This window comes from Danio aesculapii, chromosome 23 (genome assembly GCF_903798145.1).
Source record: "Danio aesculapii chromosome 23, fDanAes4.1, whole genome shotgun sequence".
NCBI lineage: Eukaryota > Metazoa > Chordata > Actinopteri > Cypriniformes > Danionidae > Danio > Danio aesculapii.
Window position 1 is genome coordinate 44,131,003 of NC_079457.1, and position 21,160 is coordinate 44,152,162.

Genomic DNA, 21,160 nt, shown 5'->3' on the forward strand with positions numbered 1-21,160 from the left:
ATATATATATATATATATATATATATATATATATATATATATATATATATATATATATATGCCATTACACATCATTAGTCAAATGATGAATAATAAGAGGGGTTACAAGGTCGTCATGCCTCACTAGAAGGTCATGGTCAAGCTGGACATTTGGTCAAATTGAACACTCTCTCTCTCTCTCTCTCTCTCTCTCTCTCTCTCTCTCTCTCTCTCTCTCTCTCTCTCTCTCTCTCTCTCTCTCTCTCTCTCTATATATATATATATATATATTTATATACATTTTATTATTAGTCTCAATAAGACTTGGACTCAATAAATTTGTCACACCATATACTCATAAGGTGATAAACAGCTGTGGTAAAGAATGCAGTAAAGACTGTGACATGACAATCACTGATTGCTGAAACAGTTTCTCCTTGTGAGGAAAACATGAGCGTTTCAGTGAGGGAAGGCTCATCTGCTCATTTCCACTCTTATTTCATCCACACGCGCATGTACCGCAGGAAGCCTTCTGCTTATACTGTCCTGTCATGAAGGAGAATGTGTGTTCAGGTTGTCTAGCATTGGGGGAAGGGAGAGAAAGACTGAGCATCTCATGCAGGGATGCAGCAAAAGCGTTTGATTGGCTGAATGCACATGTGACATCAGAGGCAGAGAGGGGAGGAAACACTGCGACGCAAGGAGGGATCCCAGCATCTCACTTCCATGGCTGTCTTTCTGCTGAAGTAAATATCCACATCAGTTTCCAGATCAGCACTGCTCCTCTAGTCTGCCAATATGAACTACCTGCGCCGGCGTCTGTCTGACAGCACCTTCATCTCCAACCTGCCCAATGGCTACATGTCAGACCTGCAGAAACCAGATCCTCCTCAGCCTCCCCCTCCAGGACCAGCCCCAGTTCCAGCGCCAGCCTCAGGACCAGCTCCGGTGTCCCCGCGCCAGGAGAGGAAACCCATCCAGCCCCAGCCGGGCTTAGGGACAGGCTTTTTCAGCTCCATCACGAATGTGGTCAAGCAGACGGCAGCCTCGGCCGGGCTGGTGGAGCAAACCTCCGTCCCCGCATCATCCAAAAGACTCAAGATCCTGCTGGTTATTGACGAGCCTCAGCACGACTGGTAAGAGCAATAGTCTTCACTGATAATGCTAATTTCTTCGGATTTGGTGACTCCTCGTTTTTGCATCCTCATCTGTTGAGGATGGTTTAGTGCTGAGCTACTTTGTGATTGGTAAGGAAATAAAGGTAGTAGATTGACATGCATCGTGCTGTTATTGACAGGGGAAAGCCATAACTGCATTAACTGCAGGTCATGCTTATTTGCATGCACTGCAATAAATAAATAAATAAATAAATAAATAAATAAATAAATAAATAAATAAATGCTTTTCTTAGTTTTTGGTCTTGTTTCTAGTTCAAATATTGAAAAATTCTTAAATCAAGAAGCAATTTCTTCCATGAAAAAAATAGATTCATCAGGTTTACACGATTTTTTAAGATAACTGGTTGCAAGCAATTTATATGGTCTGAATTTAAACAAACAATTTCCAAAATTTTTGTAAATCCAGTGAACCATTTTATTTCAGTGTACTTTTCAATTGGTAAAGAAATAAAGGTACATTAGTAGACTGACATCCATTGTGCTGTTAGAAACGCCATGACTGAATAAATCGCAGAGTCGTACTTGTATTTGCATGTACTGCAAAAAAAAAGTCTTTCTAATATTTTTGGTCCTGTTTTTAATCCAAATATCTAAAAAAATCTTAAATCAGGAAGAGTTTTCTACTGTGAAAAGAAAAGATTCATTTGATTGAGTCGTACTTGTATTTGCATGTACTGCAAAAAAGTCTTTCTAATATTTTTGTTCCTGTTTTTAATCCAAATATCTAATATCAATTCTTCAATCAAGAAGCATTTTCTACCGTGAAAAAAGAAGATTCATTTGATTTACTTTTTTTTTTAAGATAACTGGTTGCAAGCATGTTTATATGGTCTGAATGTACGTATTCTGAAGCTTTTTCTAGACAAGCAAAACATCTTTTATCACGAAATATTTTTTGCAGTGTGCTTAAAGTGTGTTTGATTTGCAGTGATATTAAGATCGCTCTCTGTGTTGAGTTTATGGGATTAACACTTCTGAAGCCATGTGGTCATTCAAGAAGATGTTGTGATACGTGAAAGATCTGTTGGGCAGGAAATACCCAGAGCTACTTTAGGAGAGGTATTGACATGCTTCACACTCTAAATATTGACTGCACTGCAAACAATGCTTTTCTTACTTCGATTTCTAGTCCAAATATGTAAAAAAAATAAAATCAAGAAGCAGTTTCTACCGTTTCTACCAAGATTAATTGTATTTACAAAATTTTTTATGATTTTGTAAAAGATTTAGTTTTTTTTAACTCTTTTAACTGGTTGCAAGCAATTTATGTGGTCTGAATTGAAACAAACTAATTAAATTGAGTAATTTTTTACTTCATTAGTTTGTATAAATTCAGCGCATTTAAATTGCTTATAACCATTTACCTTAAAAGATTTTTGTAAATCCAGTGAACCATTTTATTTCAGTGTACTTTTCAATTGGTAAAGAAATAAAGGTACATTAGTAGACTGACATCCATTGTGCTGTTAGAAACGCCATCACTGGATAAATCGCAGAGTCGTACTTGTATTTGCATGTGCTGCAAAAAAAAAGTCTTTCTAATATTTTTGGTCCTGTTTTCAGTCTAAATATCTAAAAAAAAATCTTAAATCAAGAAGAATTTTCTACCGTGAAAAGAAAAGATTCATTTGGTTTACTTTTTTTTTAAGATAACTGGTTGCAAGCATGTTTATATGGTCTGAATTCATATAGCCTGAAGCTTTTCCTAGACAAGCAAAACATACAGTCTTTAATCAAGAAATAATATGTCAAAATGTAGTGAGTTTTTCTTTAAAACAAGCAAAATAATCTTGTTTTTCATTTTGACATAAGATTATTTTGCTAGTTTTAAAGAAAACTCACTTAGTTTTGACATATTTCGTACAGCAAGACAAGCATGTCTAGAAAAGGCTTCTTGATTTAAGAATTTTTAGATGTTTGTACTAGAAACAAAACAAAATCTGAGTGAGTAAAGCTTTTTTTGCAGTGTGCTTAAAGTGTGTTTGATTTGCAGTGATATTAAGATCGCTCTCTGTGTTGAGTTTATGGGGTTAACACTTCTGAAGCAATGTGGTCATTCAAGAAGATGTTGTGATACGTGAAAGATCTGTTGGGCAGGAAATACCCAGAGCTACTTTAGGAGAGGGATTGACATGCTCTAAATATTGACTGCACTGCTACAATGCTTTTCTTACTTTAATTTTTTGTCTTATTTCTAGTCCAAATATCTAAAAATTCTTAAATAAATAGAAAAGCAAAACATATTTTCTTGTTTAAAGAAATAATATGGCAAATCAAGTTTTTTATTAAAATAATCTTATGTCAAAAGGAAAACAAGACTATTATGTTTAGCAGATTATTTTCCTTGTTTTAAGGAAAATCTCACTTAGTTTTGGTAGATTATTTCTTAAAACAAGACACTGTTGTTTGCCTGTCTAGAAAATGCTTCTTTATCTATGTTTTTAGACATTTAAACTAGAAACAAGACAAAAAAATCTAAGTAAGAAAAGCATTTTTGTGAAAGATTAAGGGGAAATCTGTGAGGCAGGAGCTCCCTTTTGATTGGTAGATCAATTAAGAGTAGATCGACATGCTTCCTGCTCTTGACTGAAGGGGGAAAAGGCAATGCCATCACTGCATAAGCCATAGGTCTTTCTTATTTACATGCTTAAAAGTGTGTTTGATTTGCGATGATATTTGAGTGATTCTAAATAAGGATGATAATAATAAGAAAGATATTAAAATTCTGTCATTGTTTACTCACTCTTGACTTGTTTGAAACCAGTTTGAGTTTTTGTCTGCTGAAAAATGTTGGAAATCTGTAACAATTGACTTCCATAGTAGGAAAAACAAATACTATGGAAGTCATGGTTTCCAGCATTCTTCAAAACATCTTCTATTTTGTTCAATAAACAACAATGAAAGAGTTTTGGAACAGGTAAAAGGTGAGTGAATGATTTTCTGAGTGAACTATCCATTTAAGATTAAGTGTTAACTGCTCGTGGGATTAACACAAGATTCAAACAATGTAAAATATAGAAAATATTGTGAAATATACACTGTAACAAGTGATTAGTTACATAAAGTGAGTAAACCAATTGCCTTAAAAGCAACAAGCTGTCTTCACAAACATAATGTATGTAAACCCATTTAACTGTTACGTTGACTTAATTTGAATTATGCTAACTGTACTGAGTCAGACTATTTTAGCATGTCTGTTTTCAAATAATTTCTGTAATTATTACAATATTACATATTTGGTGCTTCATTAAATTTATAAAATCTACAATTATAGCCTGTATTGAATTTAGGAGACACGCTGGAGTCCGGAAGAGCAGATTTATTTTAGTTACTGTATGTCATCTTGTTAGATACAGAAAAGCTGGGAAAAAAACTAATATAATAATTAAAAAAATTGTTGCTAAAAAAATGAGTACAATTTGCATAATTATAAAAATTATTAAAAAAATCGGATACAGTAATACACTACAATAATTACACTAAAAAAATTGCAATTCCACCAATCAATTTGTGTTGTGACAACATAAAGGAATTAAGTTGTAGTTTACAAATGTAAGTGCATTAAACATCAAACAATGAAGTTGTGCCAAAATAAAAACAAGAATTGTGTTGTTTCAGCTCATTTTAACTAAGCAGTTAGCAAACGTCATTGGTTTTCAATGTAGAAAAAAACATTTAAAGGCTTTAATATCAATTGTGGGTGGCGCAGTAGGTAGTGCTGTCGCCTCACAGCAAGAAGGTCGCTGGTTCGAGCCCCGGCTGGGTCAGTTGGTGTTTCCGTGTGGAGTTTGCATGTTCTCCCTGCGCTTGAGTGGGTTTCCTCCGGGTGCTCCGGTTTCCCCCACAGTCCGAAGATATGTGGTACAGGTGAATTGAGAAGGCTAAATTGTTTGTAGTGAATTAAGTGTGTATGTGTTTCCCAGTGATGGGTTGCAGCTGAAAGGGCATCTGCTGGATAAAACAAATGCTGGATAAGTTGGCGGTTCATTCCGCTGTGGCGACCACAGATTAATAAAGAGACCAAGCTGAAAACGAACGAATGAATGAATGAATATCCATTGTGTATTGGGGTAAAATGAGAATATTCGTTAATCGAAATGAGTAATTCTACCCATTGTTTGGAATATACTACTGTAATATACATGTAAACTGCTATACAAAGTACATGTAAACTGCTATACTGTCAGCTAGTCTGTAATTTAACTATATAAATGCTTTTACTCAACTACTAACAGCATATTCAAAACACAACTATTTTTAACCTCAATTTATTTTGTTTTTTGTTAAAGAATAAATCAGTAGTAAACATCTGTGTCTTATTTGTTTCAAAGCATGAGTGACCAATAAACTCTCCGTTGAGCTTTTCATCTGCCACCATAATTGTCGATCGGAAAAGAAAAGGTCCCTACATGACAGTACTGTAATTACTAACTAGCAGTTTGAATAGCAGTGGACTGAATTATAGCTCATCATGTATCTGAGATAACAGTAGTTTAGCAACCTACATCCAGATTGGTTGCATGTTTGACATTGCAGCTCTATAAGTGTTAACATGGCCTATATGAAGTTGAAGTCAGAATTATTAGCCCCCCTTTGAATTTTTTTTTCTTTTTTAAATATTTCCCAAATGATGTTTAACCGATTCAGGAAATTTTCACAGTATGTCTGATAATGTTTTTTCTTCTGGAGAATGTCTTATTTGTTTTATTTCGGCTAGAATAAAAGCAGTTTTTAATTTTTTTAAAAAACATTTTAAGGTCAAAATTATTAGCCACTTTAAGCTAGTAAGATAGTCTACAAAACAAACCATCATTATACAATAACTTGCCTAATTACCCTAACCTGCCTAGTTAACCTAATTAACCTATTAAGCCTTTAAATGTCACTTTAAGCTGAATTCTCATATCTCAAAAAATATATAGTCAAATATTATTTGCTGTCATCATGGCAAAGATAAAATAAATCAGTTATTAGAGATGAGTTATTAAAACTATTATGTTTAGAAATGTGATAAAAAAAGTCTCTCCGATAAACAGAAATTGGGGAAAAAAGTAAACAGGGGCTAATAATTCTGACTTCAACTGTATATTAGCTATAGTCTTTGTCACTGAAAATACAAATCCCTACAAGTATAGCAATACCAGTCATTTATTGACCTTGTGGGGACATAAATCATGCATGAGGTATTTTGAAAATGCCAAACTACAAAATGCTTTCAGCGAGGGTTGTGAAAAAACAACAGTAATCATCTATATGGGTCCCCATAACACATAAAATCCCAACATGTGTGTGTGGTCAAACTAATTGTTGAACACAGTAAACTGAACAGGCAATGAAATCCAGGAATTCCCTGAATGTCACATGAACTACTTAAGGTATGAAAAGAGAGCAAAAATGTTGGTCACCATGGTAACTAGCCTGCTGCACAATATGGCATCAACCTTGTGCCAACATGTTGGGCAAAAATACCTCCATATACTCTGCTGTCTCGACACTGAAATCGCATGTGTTGTAGGAGGTGTACACTTCTATATTTTGTACTGTATTAATGATTGATTACTTGATAGCTTGATCTGATACAGTCAGTGCTGCAGTTTGTACATAATACACTAAAGAAATATTTTGCAGCTTGTACAGACTACTTAAGTAAAATGAGCTGAAACAACACAATTCTGAGTTTTTTTGGTGGGACAACTTAATTGTTTTACAGTATATTCAATCCACTTAAATTTGTCAACACAATTCTGGAGTTTTTTTGGGACAACTTAGAGTTGATATCAGAATTATTAGCCCCCCTTTGTTTGTTTTTTTCTTTTTTAAATATTTCCCAAATTATGTTTAACTGAGCAAATTTTCACAGTATGTCTGATAATATTTTTTCTTCTGGAGAAAGTCTTATTTGGTTTATTTCGGCTAGAATAAAAGCAGTTATAATTTTTTTTAATCCATTTTGAGGGCAAAATGATTAGCCCCTTTAAGCTAATTTTTCAAATGATGTTTAACAGATTCAGGAAATGTTCACAGTATGTCTAATAATGTTTTTTCTTCTGGAGAAAGTCTTATTTGTTTTATTTCGGCTAGAATAAAAGCAATATTTCATTTTTTAAAAGCCATTTTAAAGTCAAAATTATTAGCCCCAATAACTTGCCTAATTAGCCTAACCTGCCTAGTTAACCTAATTAACTTAGTTAAGCCTTTAAATGTCACTTTAAGCTGTATAGAAGTGTCTTAAAATATCTAGTCAAATATTATTTACACTGAAAAAAATTAGTCAAAGATGATTCCTTGGATTTACTAAATTTTTTAAGTTGAGTGGTTGTAAACAATTTATTTGGGCTAAATTTAAACAAACAAATTAAGTTGACCATTACTCAATTTAATTTGTTTGTTTAAATTCAACCCAATTAAATTGCCTTGGTTTGCAACAGTTTTGCAGACATCATTTTTTCAGTGTACTGTCATCATGGCAAAGATAAAATAAATCAGTTATTAGAAATGAGTTATTAAAACTATTATTTTTAGAAATGTGTTGAAAAAATCTTCTCCGTTAAACAGAAATTTGGGAAAAAATAAACAGGGGGGTTAATAATTCTGGGGGGTTAATAATTCTAATTCAACTGTATATAATAATCACCAGCGATCTCGGGACTGTATATCGTTGGAAAACATTCACACAAACTACAAATCTGCCGGTTTAAGGACTACAGATCCCATTCATGCAATACACACTCACCTGCTCCAAGTCACCATTGATTAGACACTCACAGCTGAAGCTGCTTTTGGACTGATTACTGAACTATAAATACAGCACACTAACACACAGTTGTTGCTGAGTTTTGTTTAATGTTTAGTAACGCTACCACACGTTTCCTCTTGTTTTGCCGTGTTTTGATCCTCACCTTGTTTATCTGTTTATTCCTGTCTGCTGTTATTACCATCTGCTTGTTATTTTGACTACGACTCTGGATTGCTCTTATAAAACTGTTTCCTCCTTTGTTGATCAATGCTTGCCTGACCATCCTGTTAATAAGACCCTGCGTTTGGATCCTCACCCCTGTTGTCAGTGTCACATCACCATTACAACTTAATTGTTTTAGGTTTAATCCACTTAAATTTGTGAAAACAATGAAGTTAATTTACATGAACAATGAAAAAAAAAAGCTTTTCTTACTTAGATTGTTTGTCTTGTTTCTAGTCCAAATATTTCAAAATTCTTTAATCAAGAAGCATTTTCTAGACAAACAAAACATAATGCCTTGTTTTAAGAAATAATATGTCAAAATTAAGTGACTTTTTCCTTAAAACAAGCAAAATAATCCAGCAATCAACTTTCAGTCTAGACACGCTCCCACATCATTTCTCAAAACAGTGTTTAACTGTTTAGAAATGAATCTTCTAAAAGTGGTAAATGCTTCACTTCTCTCAGGGACTTTTTCAAACTCACTTAAAACTGCAGTTGTTAAACTCCTCTTGAAAAAGAGCAACCTGGAGAACACCCTATTGAGCAATTACAGGCCAATCTCAAATCTCATTTTCATCAGCAAAAGCATTAAAAAAGAAGTTTTTAACTAGGTTAACAAGTTCTTAAACTCCAAGGGATGTTTAGACAATTTTCAATCTGGTTTCAGACCACATCATAGTACATCATAGAGAAAGCCTATACAAAGATAATCAATGATATTCACATAATATGGCTTCAGGCAAACTAACAGTGCTAGTATTGCTTGATCTAAGTGCTGCGCTTGACACTGTTGATCACAGCATACTTCTGGATAGGCTGGAAAACTGGGTTGGGCTGTCTGGGACGGTCATCAAATGCTTCAGATCTAGAAGAGGTTACTATGTCAGTATAGGTGACCATAGGTCGAGGTGGACACTCGTGACATGTGGAGTCTCACAAGGTTAAATTCTGGCACTTCTCCTGTTCAACTTTTATATGCTCCCACTCAGCCAAATAATGAGAAAGAACCAAATCCTCTACCACAGCTATGCTGATGACACTCAGATCTACTTAGCGTTATTGCCTAATGACTTCAGCCCCATTGACACCCTCTGCCAATACTTTAATGAAATGAACAGTTGGATGTGCCAAAACTTTCTTCAGTTAAACAAAGAGAAAGTTATTGCATTTGGGAACAGAGATGAGGTTCTCAAGGTGAATGCGTACCATACCTGCCAACACTCCTGTTTTTCCCGGAAGTCTCCCGTATTTCAGACCCATCTCCCGCCCACCTCCCATATTGTTCTGTCTCCCGGAAAACACCCGGAAACCCCCCCCCCCCTAGCTATTTGGTTCATTCTATATACGCACCAATGTGCAACCATCTTCATAGCTGCTCCCCAGTTCGCGCGCACCTCCCCCCCGTTCTCCCCCCACTCTTCAGTTTGACCGCACCTACCCCCCCCCCCACCCGCCTTTCAGTTCGCGCACACCTCCCAACCCCCCCTGAATTTCAGTAGTCACGTCAAAGCAGTAAGAAAATCAGTATAGTATCATCTAAAAAACATTGCAAGAATTAGATGCTTTGTTTCCAGTGAGAAACTTGTTCATGCTTTTATCAGCAGCAGAGTGGATTACTGTAACGGATTCCTCACTGGCCCTCCCAAAAAGACAGTCAGACAGTTACAGCTTATCCAGAACGCTGCGGTCAGGATTCTGAACAGAACCAGGAAATCAGAGCACATCACACCTGTCCTCAGGTCTTTACACTGGCTCCTAGTAACATTCAGAATAGATTCTAAAGTATTATTAATTGTCTATAAACCAATAAATGGCCTAGGAGCTCAATACATTACAGATATGCTCACTGAATACAAACCAAACAGATCACTCACATCTTCAGGATCATATAAACTAGAAATTCCAAGAGTTCAGTCAAAGCATGGCGAATCCACCTTCAGCTATTATACCCCTCACTGCTGGAATCAGCTTCCAGAAATGATCAGACGTGCTCCAACATTAGGTACGTTCAAATCAAGACTGAAAACACATCTGTTTAGCTGTGCCTTTACTGAATGAGCACTTTGCTACGTCATACAGATCGCAATATTATGTCTTTCTTTTCTTTTTCATTCTTTTATAGCCTGTTTAACACATTTTATCCATTTTTAATCATTTTTAATTCTTTTAATAATTTTTATTTTCTTGTTTCTTTTATTCTTGTTTATGAAAAGCCCTTTGTATTTGTTATGTAAATTACCATTGTGTATAAAATGTGCTATATAATTAAACTTGCCTTGCCAATAGGGTTAGCAAAATAATGTTAGATTACATTGGTGTAATCTAATGTATCTTGATTTAAGAATTTTTAGATATTTGAAACAAGACAAAAAGTCTAAGTGAGAAAAGCATTTTTTTATTTTTTTTTGCAGTAAAGGAATAGTACGGAACCCAGCGTTTTTTAGGGTGTAGATTTCTTACCCACTGGATATAGTCTTGACTTTTTTTTAGATCTTTACATTTCTTTTCCTCTTTTTTACAGGGCAAAACTCTTCAGGGGAAAAAAACTGAATGGAGATTATGATATTAAAGTCGAACAGGTAAGTTAAGTCAAAATACAAATCAAATCAATCCTTTTATTCATGCAGTTTCACTGATTGATTGATTAATTGATGATTGATTGACTGATTTTTTAGGCCGAGTTTGGTGACATCAGTATTGTGGCTCATGCAAATGGATCATGTAATGTGGCTGTGCAGGTTTTGCAGAATGAAAACAAGGTTCTGAGGTAAACTTGCATTTCAAAATCCTCTCAGATATTCACACAGTACTTCCATAACTTAATGTGCGAGGAGAATCATATATATAGTCTAAACATATCGTTATCAGTAATCTGTTGTGTTACTGTGTGTACAGTAATAGCCAGAAAAGGACATTTGACATGACAGCTATGTTATTCAGCTCGAAAATGAATGATCTGTCACACGCATGCAAGATGTACAGTATCATTAGCCAGACATGTGATAAAAGGCAATTAGAATAAAAGCCCATTCATAATGATTGGAGTGCTCTGTCACCAAGACTCTGTCACTTCTGTGTAATTACGCCAATGGCTGGGAATTTACACCAATGGGCTGGAATTTATTTAAAAAAAATTAAAATAAATAAATCATAGCACACACCCAAAATGCTAACGTTGCTATATAAGACATTACAGCATCATTGATTTGCTTACTATGCTAAAATATTATACAGTACTATTACTTTTATTATGTACTTGTATGTACAGTTGAAGTCAGAATTATTAAAGGCCCTTTGAATTTTTTTCCTTTTTTAAATATTTCCCAAATGATGTTTGATATATATATCAAACAGAGCAAGGAAATTTTCACAGTACATCTAATAATATTTTTTCTTCTGGAGAAAGTCTTATTTGTTTTATTTAGACTAGAATAAAAGCAGTTTTAAATTTTTTAAAAAACATTTTAAGGTCAAAATTATTAACCTCTTTAAGCTATATTTTTTTCGAAAGTCTACAGAACAAACTATCATTAAACAATAACTTGCCTAATTACCCTAACCTGCCTAGTTAACCTAATTACCCTAGTTAAGCCTTTAAATGTCACTTTAAGCTGTATAGAAGTGTCTTGAAAAATATCTAGGACAATATTATTTACTGTCATCATGACAAGGATAAAATAAATCAGTTATTAGAAATGAGTTATTAAAACTATTATGATTCGAAATGTGTTTAAAAAAAATCTCTTCGTTAAACAGAAATTGGGAAAAAAAAATAATCAGGGGGGCTAATAATTCAGGGGGGCTAATAATTCTGACTTCAACTGTGTTATATATATATATATATATATATATATATATATATATTTTTTTTTTTTTTTTTTTTTTTTATTACATTTTTAAAATAAAATAAAAGACAGTGGTAACTGGTGGATTTGCAAACTGTTAAATCTAAAAGTGCAGCTTCGATCTTCGCATAGATTAAAAATATAAATATAGTTATATATAGGCAAATGACTCCCTGATCACTCTAACAGTATGTAACAGAAAGAAAGCCATATTCTAGATGACCATCACAACATGCGTTATCAAAGTGCAGACTGAAAACTAAAGCATGTTGTTTTTGCGTTTGTGTATTTGTACTGTGTGCCCGAACAGGTCATTTAAGCCTGACTTTGTCCTGATCCGGCAACATGCATTCAGCATGACAGAGAATGAGGATTTCCGTAACTTAATCATCGGCCTGCAGTACGCTGGTATTCCCAGCATCAACTCTCTGGAGTCTGTCTACAACCTCTGTGACAAACCCTGGGCAGTAAGTGTCTAACACATAACATAACTTATTACAAGGCTGTCTGAAACACTCGATTCTAATTGGTCAGTTGCCACATTCAAAGATATGTTATTCCTAGATAACAACCACTAAATAACACAGGCTCATCAAAGGTACTTAGAATCATCTTGACTGTAAGTGAACGTTCCAACCCAGGCTGATTCTAAAAATGTAGTCCCACGGACGTTTCTGGAGACCGCGAAATATGTCCCGGGAGGGGAGCGAATCCACGAGAGGCCGCTGCGTCCGCTTTTTCGTATCTCAAATTGCTCCCGCGAGTGCCGTTCGCACCCGTGCTGTTCTCACGTAAACCCACCAGAGGCCCGCCCACCCACTTACTTCCCTAAAACTGTCGTCCAGAAAAAGAAAACGCCCTCGTCTGATTTTTACCACGTTTTCGGATATTACCACATTCTCACCCTGTTATTCACTCGTTTAATTTTTTTAATTCAGTTTTTTTCTTACCTGATTTCTGGAACCACTCTTCCCCGGACTCAAACCCCGTCATCTCCTCTCTATGTGTCAAGTCCGCCGACGTACACGACGAGCTAACTGGACAAACTGGTTGCGCCGGGAAAGCTCTCCACACGAGGTCAGCTGTCAGCTGGTAAGCGCAAAAAGTAACAGCGTCACACCGCCCCGTAGTTTTGTTTAAAATAAATGAAATGCAGAGATACATACCTCCGGCTACATAATTACTACGTTTTCAGAATGAGCCTTGGTTAAAACATTCACATACATATTTGCCACTGATCGCTCCTGGTATTAAGATACGCTTACATCGATACAACCACACATATACAAAAGAGGCACATTTCAATTCACACCTGATATTTAAATGTGTTTCTTTTGGCTATTTTCAGCCACTCCTCTGATGAGTCTGTGGGCGAGTGTTGCATTTCTCTGATCTTTAACACTGCAAAAGCTAGTCATAATTCCCAAAAATATATCAATCTTATACCAGATCAAAGTACCAGATCAATTAAAAATTCTCTCGTGCGAAAAGAACAATCATCCAACACATGCAGCATTAGATAATGGAGTTCCTGTATTTCCGATTAACTTTTACTCTGTTTTAGAGTTTTAATCTTGTGACTGAATAATATGTAGTGTATGCTCCATTTAGCCATTGTGTTTCTGTCAGCTTTGCCGATAATTTAAGGAGTAATAAATTATTATGGCTCAGAACAATGATACGTTTAATGGCAAGTCGCCGTGTAATATGTGGGATGAAATACATTCAGGTGGTTGTTTTTTGCAGAATGAACTCCTTCAGTCTTGTACAACAGCCAATAAACCTCTCAGGCTTTGTTCTGCATTAACAACCACCTGGATGTACTTTATTTCTTTACATAACATAACATAACATAACATAACATAACATAACATAACATAACATAGCATAGCATAACATAACATGGTAAAACATGACATAACATAACATGCTAAAACATGACATAGCATAACATAAAATGATAAAACATGACATAACATAACAAAACATAACAAAACATGACATGACATAACATGGTAAAACATGACATGACCTAACATAACATAACATGGTAACACTTTACTTGACATGATAACATTTACTTGACTTAACATAACATGGTAAAACATGACATAACAACATCACATAACATGGTAACACTTTACTTGACATAATATTTACTTAACATAACATAACATAACATAACATAACATAACATAACATTGTAACACTTTACTTGAAGGGTGTTCATAAGATTGTCATTAAACCTTTGTAATCATGACATGACAAGTCATGAATGTGAATGACATTTTATGCATGCTCATGACAACTTTTAAGTGTCGTTAGCTAAGTTATGTCATTTTAAATGCAATATGGTTTGTCATGACAATATGACATAAACAAATACATCACAACCAGTTTGTCTCTTTGTCGTGATAACTTGACATTACCAAGACAACATAACTTGTCATAAATCTGTCATAAACATGATTGTCACGAGACATATTTGTGTTGTGAATATTTTTCTGATCACATTTTCAGTAAAAGAAAATTGTATTCGTCATTAAAAGGTCTCATAAAATGTTGATAATCATGTTTACAACAGATTTAGGACAGTTTGTTGTCTTGGTAATGTCAAGTGACATTAACAAAGACAATACAGGTTGTGATGCATTTGTTTATGTCTGCAAACAATGTCATATTTGCATTTAAAATGTCATAACTGAGCAACTTAATTACACTTAATTACAGTTGTTATAAGCATGAATAAAATCTCATTCACCTTTAATATGATGTGTCATGTCATGGTTACATAGGTTTAATGACAGTCTTATGAACACCCCTTCAAATAAAGTGTTACACATAACGTAACAAAATAAAATACCATGTCATGAATGTGAATGAGATTTTATGCATGCTTATGACAATTGTTAAGTATCATTCGTTAAGTTATGACATTTTAAATGCAATGACTGTTTGACAACTTAACATAAATACATCACATGTTTTTCTCTTTGTCATGATAACTTGAAATTACCAAGATGACATAACTTGTCATAAATCCGTCATAAACATGATTGTCATGAGGCATTATAATTGTGTTGTGAATATTTTTCTGATCACATTTTCAGTGGAATAAAACTGTATTTGTCATTACAAGGTCTCACTAAAAGTGTTAGTATGCTGTCAAATAATTTTTAACAGTGACATTGATATGCAAAATACAAAAACAGGTTGTGATGCATTTGTTTATGTCAAGTTGTCAAAGCAAACAATGTCATATTTGAAATGTCATAACTGAGCAACTGACACTTAATTACAGTTGTTATAAGCATGCATAAAATCTCATTCACATGTATATGATGTGTCATGTCATGATTATAAAGGTTTAATGAACCTCTTATGAACACCCCTTCATATAAAGTGTTACACATAACATAACAACATAACATGTCTTGAATGTGAGTGAGATTTTATGCATGCTTATAACAACTGTCATTCGCTAAGTTATGTCATTTTAAATGCAATTATATTGTTTGTCAAGAAAACTTGACATAAATACCTCACGTTTTTCTCTTTGTCATGATAACTTGACATTACCAAGACGACATAACTTGTCATAAATCTGTCATAAACATGATTGACATGAGACATAATTGTTTTGTGAATATTTTTCTGATCACATTTTCAGTAAAAGAAAATTGTATTTGTCAGTAAAAGGTCTCATTAAAAGTGTTATTACTTTATTACTTAATTTTGAACAGTGTCATTGATAATCATGTTTATGACAGATTTATGACAGCTTGCTGTCTTAGAATCTTGGCAAACAGGTTGTGATGTATTTGCTTATGTCAAGTCGTCATAGCAAACAATGTCATATTTGCATTTAAAATGTCCTAACTTAGCAACTGACACTTAATGACAGTTGTTATAAGCATGCATAAAATCTCATTCACATCCATGTCATGTGTCATGGTTTAATGACAGTCTTATGACCATCCCTTCTAGTAAAGTGTTACACAACATAACATAACATAACATAACATTCATTCATTTATTTTCTTTTTGGCTTAGTCCCTTTATTCTGGGGTCGCCACAGTTTTACACAGCGGATGCCCTTCCAACTGCAACCCATCTCTGGGAAACATCCATACACACTCATTCACAATCATACACTGTGGACAATTTAGCCTACCCAATTCACCTGTACCGCAAGTTGCGGGGAGAACATGCAAACTCCACACAGAAACAACAACTCACCCAGCTGAGGCTCGAACCAGCGACCTTCTTGCTGTGAGGCGACAGCACTGCCTACTGCGCCACCGCATCGCCTATAACATAACATAACATTACATAACATAAATGTTTGAATGATAACTGCTCCAACTTCATCTCTCCAAACAGTTTGCATGTCTGATCAATACATACAAGAAACTTGGCCAGGAGAAATTCCCATTAATTGAACAGACGTTCTATCCCAACTATAAAGAAATGGTAAGAGAACACCTGCATACAAGTTATTTTTTTTCAATGATGTGATCAGTTACTGTATCTGAATAATGTAAATAATCTGTTTGCGCAATACCAGGTGACCATGCCAGCATTTCCTGTTGTCGTGAAAATTGGACACGCTCACTCTGGTGTGGGGAAGGTAACGTTTAAACCGAAACCATGACGTGTACACTTTATGTAGTCCTGCTTAATGTAATGATATGTGTTGTTAAGGTGAAAGTGGAGAACCACACTAAGTTTCAGGACATAGCTAGTGTGGTGGCCATCACTCAGACATACAGCACATGCGAGCCTTTCATCGAACCCAAATATGATATCAGGATTCAGAAAATCGGAAATGATTACAAAGCGTACATGTGAGTAATGAAGCTAATCCGTAGCCTTTCTGAACACATCTCAGATTTAGCTAAACGCTGTTCTTGACAGATGAAGAATGCTCCTCGTTTCATAGGAGGACGTCAGTCTCAGGTAGTTGGAAGTCCAACACAGGCACTGCCATGGTGGAACAGGTGGCAATGACAGACAGGTAAGCCACAAGCACACTTTAATGCAAAATATATATGCTTCAAACGTGACTAAGCGTAATGCGTCATTCTTCAGGTACAAGCTGTGGGTGGACACCTGCTGTGAAATATTTGGAGGACTTGAAATTTGTGCTGTTAAAGCTATTAGTGGAAAAGATGGAAAAGACTACATTACTGAGGTATGTGCTATACTTGATACCAATTGTATAAGATCAGGGGTTCCCAATCCTGTTCCTGGAGCTCTACCTTGCTGCACAATTCAGCTACAACCCTGATTCCAACCCTCACTCCAACCCTGAATCCAACCCTGACTCCAACCCTGAATCCAACCCTGAATCCAACCCTGACTCCAACCCTGACTCCAACCCTGAATCCAACCCTGAATCCAACCCTGACTCCAACCCTGACGCCAACCCTGAATCCAACCCTGAATCCAACCCTGACTCCAACCCTGAATCCAACCCTGACTCCAACCCTGACTCCAACCCTGACGCCAACCCTGACTCCAACCCTGACTCCAACCCTGAATCCAACCCTGACTCCAACCCTGACTCCAACCCTGACTCCAACCCTGAATCCAACCCTGACTCCAACCCTGACTCCAACCCTGAATCCAACCCTGAATCCAACCCTGACTCCAACCCTGAATCCAACCCTGACTCCAACCCTGAATCCAACCCTGACTCCAACCCTGAATCCAACCCTGAATCCAACCCTGACTCCAACCCTGAATCCAACCCTGAATCCAACCCTGAATCCAACCCTGACTCCAACCCTGAATCCAACCCTGAATCCAACCCTGACTCCAACCCTGACGCCAATCCCAAACCCAATCCTAATCAAACACAACTAAACCAACTAAAGCTATGGTCACACTAGAGTTTGAGCTTGCGAAATTCTTTCTCTGAAAAGGGGGGATTAAACAAGATGATTAGACGTTGATAAAGCCAGCGATTGCTGCATATTTAAATTTTCTGAACAGAGATCATGTTTTAATCTTCTATTGGTCTCACAGAATCACGCGATGCAATTTCCGAGGTCAGAGTTCACCAAGCTTAAACTTTCAAACGCAGCGACATGCAAGTTCGTGAGACACATTTCGAGTTTCGAGTCGCATTGCTTGCATGTAAATTTAAGTTTATGGGGCGAAAAGTGCAGTGTGACCACTGCTTAAGTCGGATCTGAAGAAGCACTTGGTAATTACAGACAGGTGTGTTTAATCAAGGTTGCAAGGAAGATCTCCGGGAACATGATTGGGCACCCCTGTATAAGATCATTACTTTGTCCTGGATGGCAGCATACAGAATTTAGCTCCAACTTGCCTCAACACACCTGCATGGTTATTTCTATAACACCTAGTAGGACCTTGTTTAGCTAGCCAAGGTGTGTCTGGGGTTGGAACTAAACTTTGCTGGACACTTGCCCTCCAGGACAGAGTTTGGGCATGCCTGTTGTAGAACTTTAATACTAATACAAGTAGTAAGTACTATTAACGATGCTTATGCTTTAGGTAATGGGTTCATCCATGCCATTAATGGGGGAACATCAGGCTGAAGACCAGCAGCTAATAGCAGACATGGTCATTGCCAAAATGAATCATGTCATGGCACAAAATCCCAAAAGACCAACTGCTATTCAACCAAAACAGGTACAAACACTCACGAACATACACTGCCAGTAAAAAGCTGAGCTAAATGAATAAATAATGCAGCCTTTTATACTCTTTTATTTAGTTAGCTATGGCTACAACTACACTAATCCAGATAAATTTGAAAACATCTTTTTCTTCGAAAACGCTCCATGTCCACTCCATGTCCATCATCCTCACTATAACTACTAAGAAGGCTCTCGTTCATGTACTACGCATGCACACAGATTTAAGATGCTTTTATGTGTGTCATATCCGCCTGCTGTTTATTTACCGTCCATCTCTTTGAAACATCCCAGCAAAATGTGGTCTGCTTTTGCTGCTGAACAACAGCTCCCAGGAATCATTCCGTGTCCTTTGAAAAGAGGCAATATGGATCATGTACAAACTGACATTAATCTTTAATAAAGCTGTCAAAGCCAACAAAACATCTGCTTTACAATGTCATTCATCATGTTACCTGAATTGGTCACATGATTAAAATGCGTCATAATTTTTTCAAAAGCCTCTGTTTTCAAAGTCCACACTGCAACATGAAAACAGAGATTTCAAATTTATCCACTCAGGGGCGCGTTTCCGAAAACAATCGTTAGCCAACTAAGGTCGCAAGTTGCGTCGTTACAAACATAGTTTGTTGATTTTGCGTTTCCCTAATCCGTCGATTCAACGAATATTCGTAAACTGTGTCGCAAACTTACATGCTTGCAATTACACCTCTGGAGCTGTAGTTAGAAACAGTTCCTGGCTGTGTTCTATTCCCAGTTATCCCCCCTATGCCCTATCAATTTAGAACGTTCTGACATTTAAACTTGGAATGATTTTTTTTTAAAAAGCATACATTTTTTGGGAAACGCACCCCTGGATTACGTATTCAAAAAAATACATTTTAATTTCCAAAAAAACACCATCTCAAAGTGGACAGATGGCCAAAACGGACAGAAAAAACTAAGCGTTTTTAAATGAAAACATATTAGTGTGGACATGGCCTGAGTCTGTCTAAATCTACACATAAAATCCTGCATACAAGGCAAAATGATTAGTCCTCCTGTGATATTTTAAGTCTTTTTAAAATATTTCCCAAGTTCCGCACGAATTCATGCGAGTTAATTCGTATGAAAATATACAACCTTTTAATAGGAGGCGTGGCACCAAACCCCACCCCTAAACCCAGCCGTCATTGGAAGATAAGGAAACCGTGCTAAAATGTACAAATATCATATAAATTAATGCGAATTAGACACTAAATCAGGTTACGAATTGGCGTGAGATATCGTTGATTGACCTTAGCAGCTTTTAAATACTTCTGTATGTTAAATAATATTGTATTATCAACCAAACTAAAAGAAATGAGACTTTGTATAATGTGCAATGCACGGAACTGCAATGCAAATCATTGCTCTGTTCACACAAAATAATAAAAAACACTCCAAATCTCCAGCTGCCAAACATAGTTTCAACATGTTAGCAACTTGCATGCTATTGTCATCATCACACGTATGATCCGATGTGTTTCTGTTGTTTTCAGATTACAGTAGAGAACAATACTTTGGTCGAAGTTAAGAACGCTCCACCACAGAAAGCTCCTCCTCAAGGTTGTTTGCAGTACATCCTTGACTGTAATGGTGTTGCAGTGGGACCAAAACTGGTGCAGGCAAACTAACATAGCCATTGAATGCTTATAGCATTCACGCTCCTGACAGGCTGCGTTGAAGCCTGGGGTTACCTGAGGTGCGAGGGAACAAATTAAAGTTTGGGCCTGACCTGTATTTCAGTCTGTACTGTGTAACTTTCACTGTTGTGAGCTTGTGGTGGTTGCTTTTGTTTCTATGTGAAGCGGTTGTCTCTTCAGGGTTGTTGTGTTTGGTGATACAGCAGATTGTGCCTAATGTTCAGTGCCACTTTCCCATCTACTTTATATACAAATATTTTTTTGTTGTCTTATGTCTGTTTCTGTAAATGGTGTTCAAGGGTTACAGTATAAGTGTGAATGCATATATATATATATGAAAGTATGGAGATTCTAAAACATAAATGAACACTACTTTAATTGCATGATCAAATGTCGTGTGTCATTGTGCGTTGAATGGTGAGATGTGTATTTACTTTTGTGACATCACTGTCGAACATAATAGATCCCATTCAAGCACTTCTGTTATTGTTAATGTGTTCTAAAATGGTGAGATGTATTTGCTACTATGAACGAAAGCTATATTACAGGTCATCAATAATTCTTTTCTTGTTAACGATAATATAGCAGAATTGCTAATTAAATAAACCATGAGCAATAAAATAAAACTGAACAAACTTTGAGCAGTTGGAAAGAATGATTTGCAAAATTCGACACATTTGGAAATATTTTGATGAATGTTTGTTGTTCTAGCAGATTTTACACGATTGAAAATGAGGCTGTAATTGATAGACCTACAGTTTTCACAACTGAATGCACTGTATAGATTTACTACATTACATAACTCTCTTAACTGTTTTTCTACACACATACACAAACACTGCATGCCCAAAAAAGTCACCACCTG

At 36.0% G+C, this 21,160-nt stretch overlaps 1 protein-coding gene across 1 annotated transcript; it reads left to right on the forward strand.

The window, feature by feature from the left end:
- Positions 1 to 661: 661 nt before the first annotated feature.
- Positions 662 to 20,930, forward strand: syn2a (synapsin IIa). Its single transcript, XM_056449880.1, has 11 exons — positions 662 to 1,115; positions 10,640 to 10,697; positions 10,794 to 10,885; positions 12,274 to 12,430; positions 16,347 to 16,436; positions 16,531 to 16,593; positions 16,668 to 16,810; positions 16,906 to 16,980; positions 17,055 to 17,157; positions 18,489 to 18,626; positions 20,152 to 20,930. Exons 1-11 carry the CDS (start codon positions 778 to 780, stop codon positions 20,284 to 20,286), a joined length of 1,392 nt encoding a protein of 463 aa, XP_056305855.1. The 5' UTR covers positions 662 to 777; the 3' UTR covers positions 20,287 to 20,930.
- Positions 20,931 to 21,160: the final 230 nt, after the last annotated feature.

What these genes read in the sequence shown, in the direction of transcription:
- syn2a (XM_056449880.1), top strand. Translation starts at nt 778, where the DNA reads ATGAACTACCTGCGCCGGCGTCTGTCTGACAGCACCTTCATCTCCAAC. An exon ending in AATGAAAACAAGGTTCTGAG is followed by an intron (nt 10,886 to 12,273) that starts GTAAACTTGCAT and finishes GTGCCCGAACAG; the next exon opens with GTCATTTAAGCCTGACTTTG. An exon ending in AATGATTACAAAGCGTACAT is followed by an intron (nt 16,811 to 16,905) that starts GTGAGTAATGAA and finishes CTCGTTTCATAG; the next exon opens with GAGGACGTCAGTCTCAGGTA.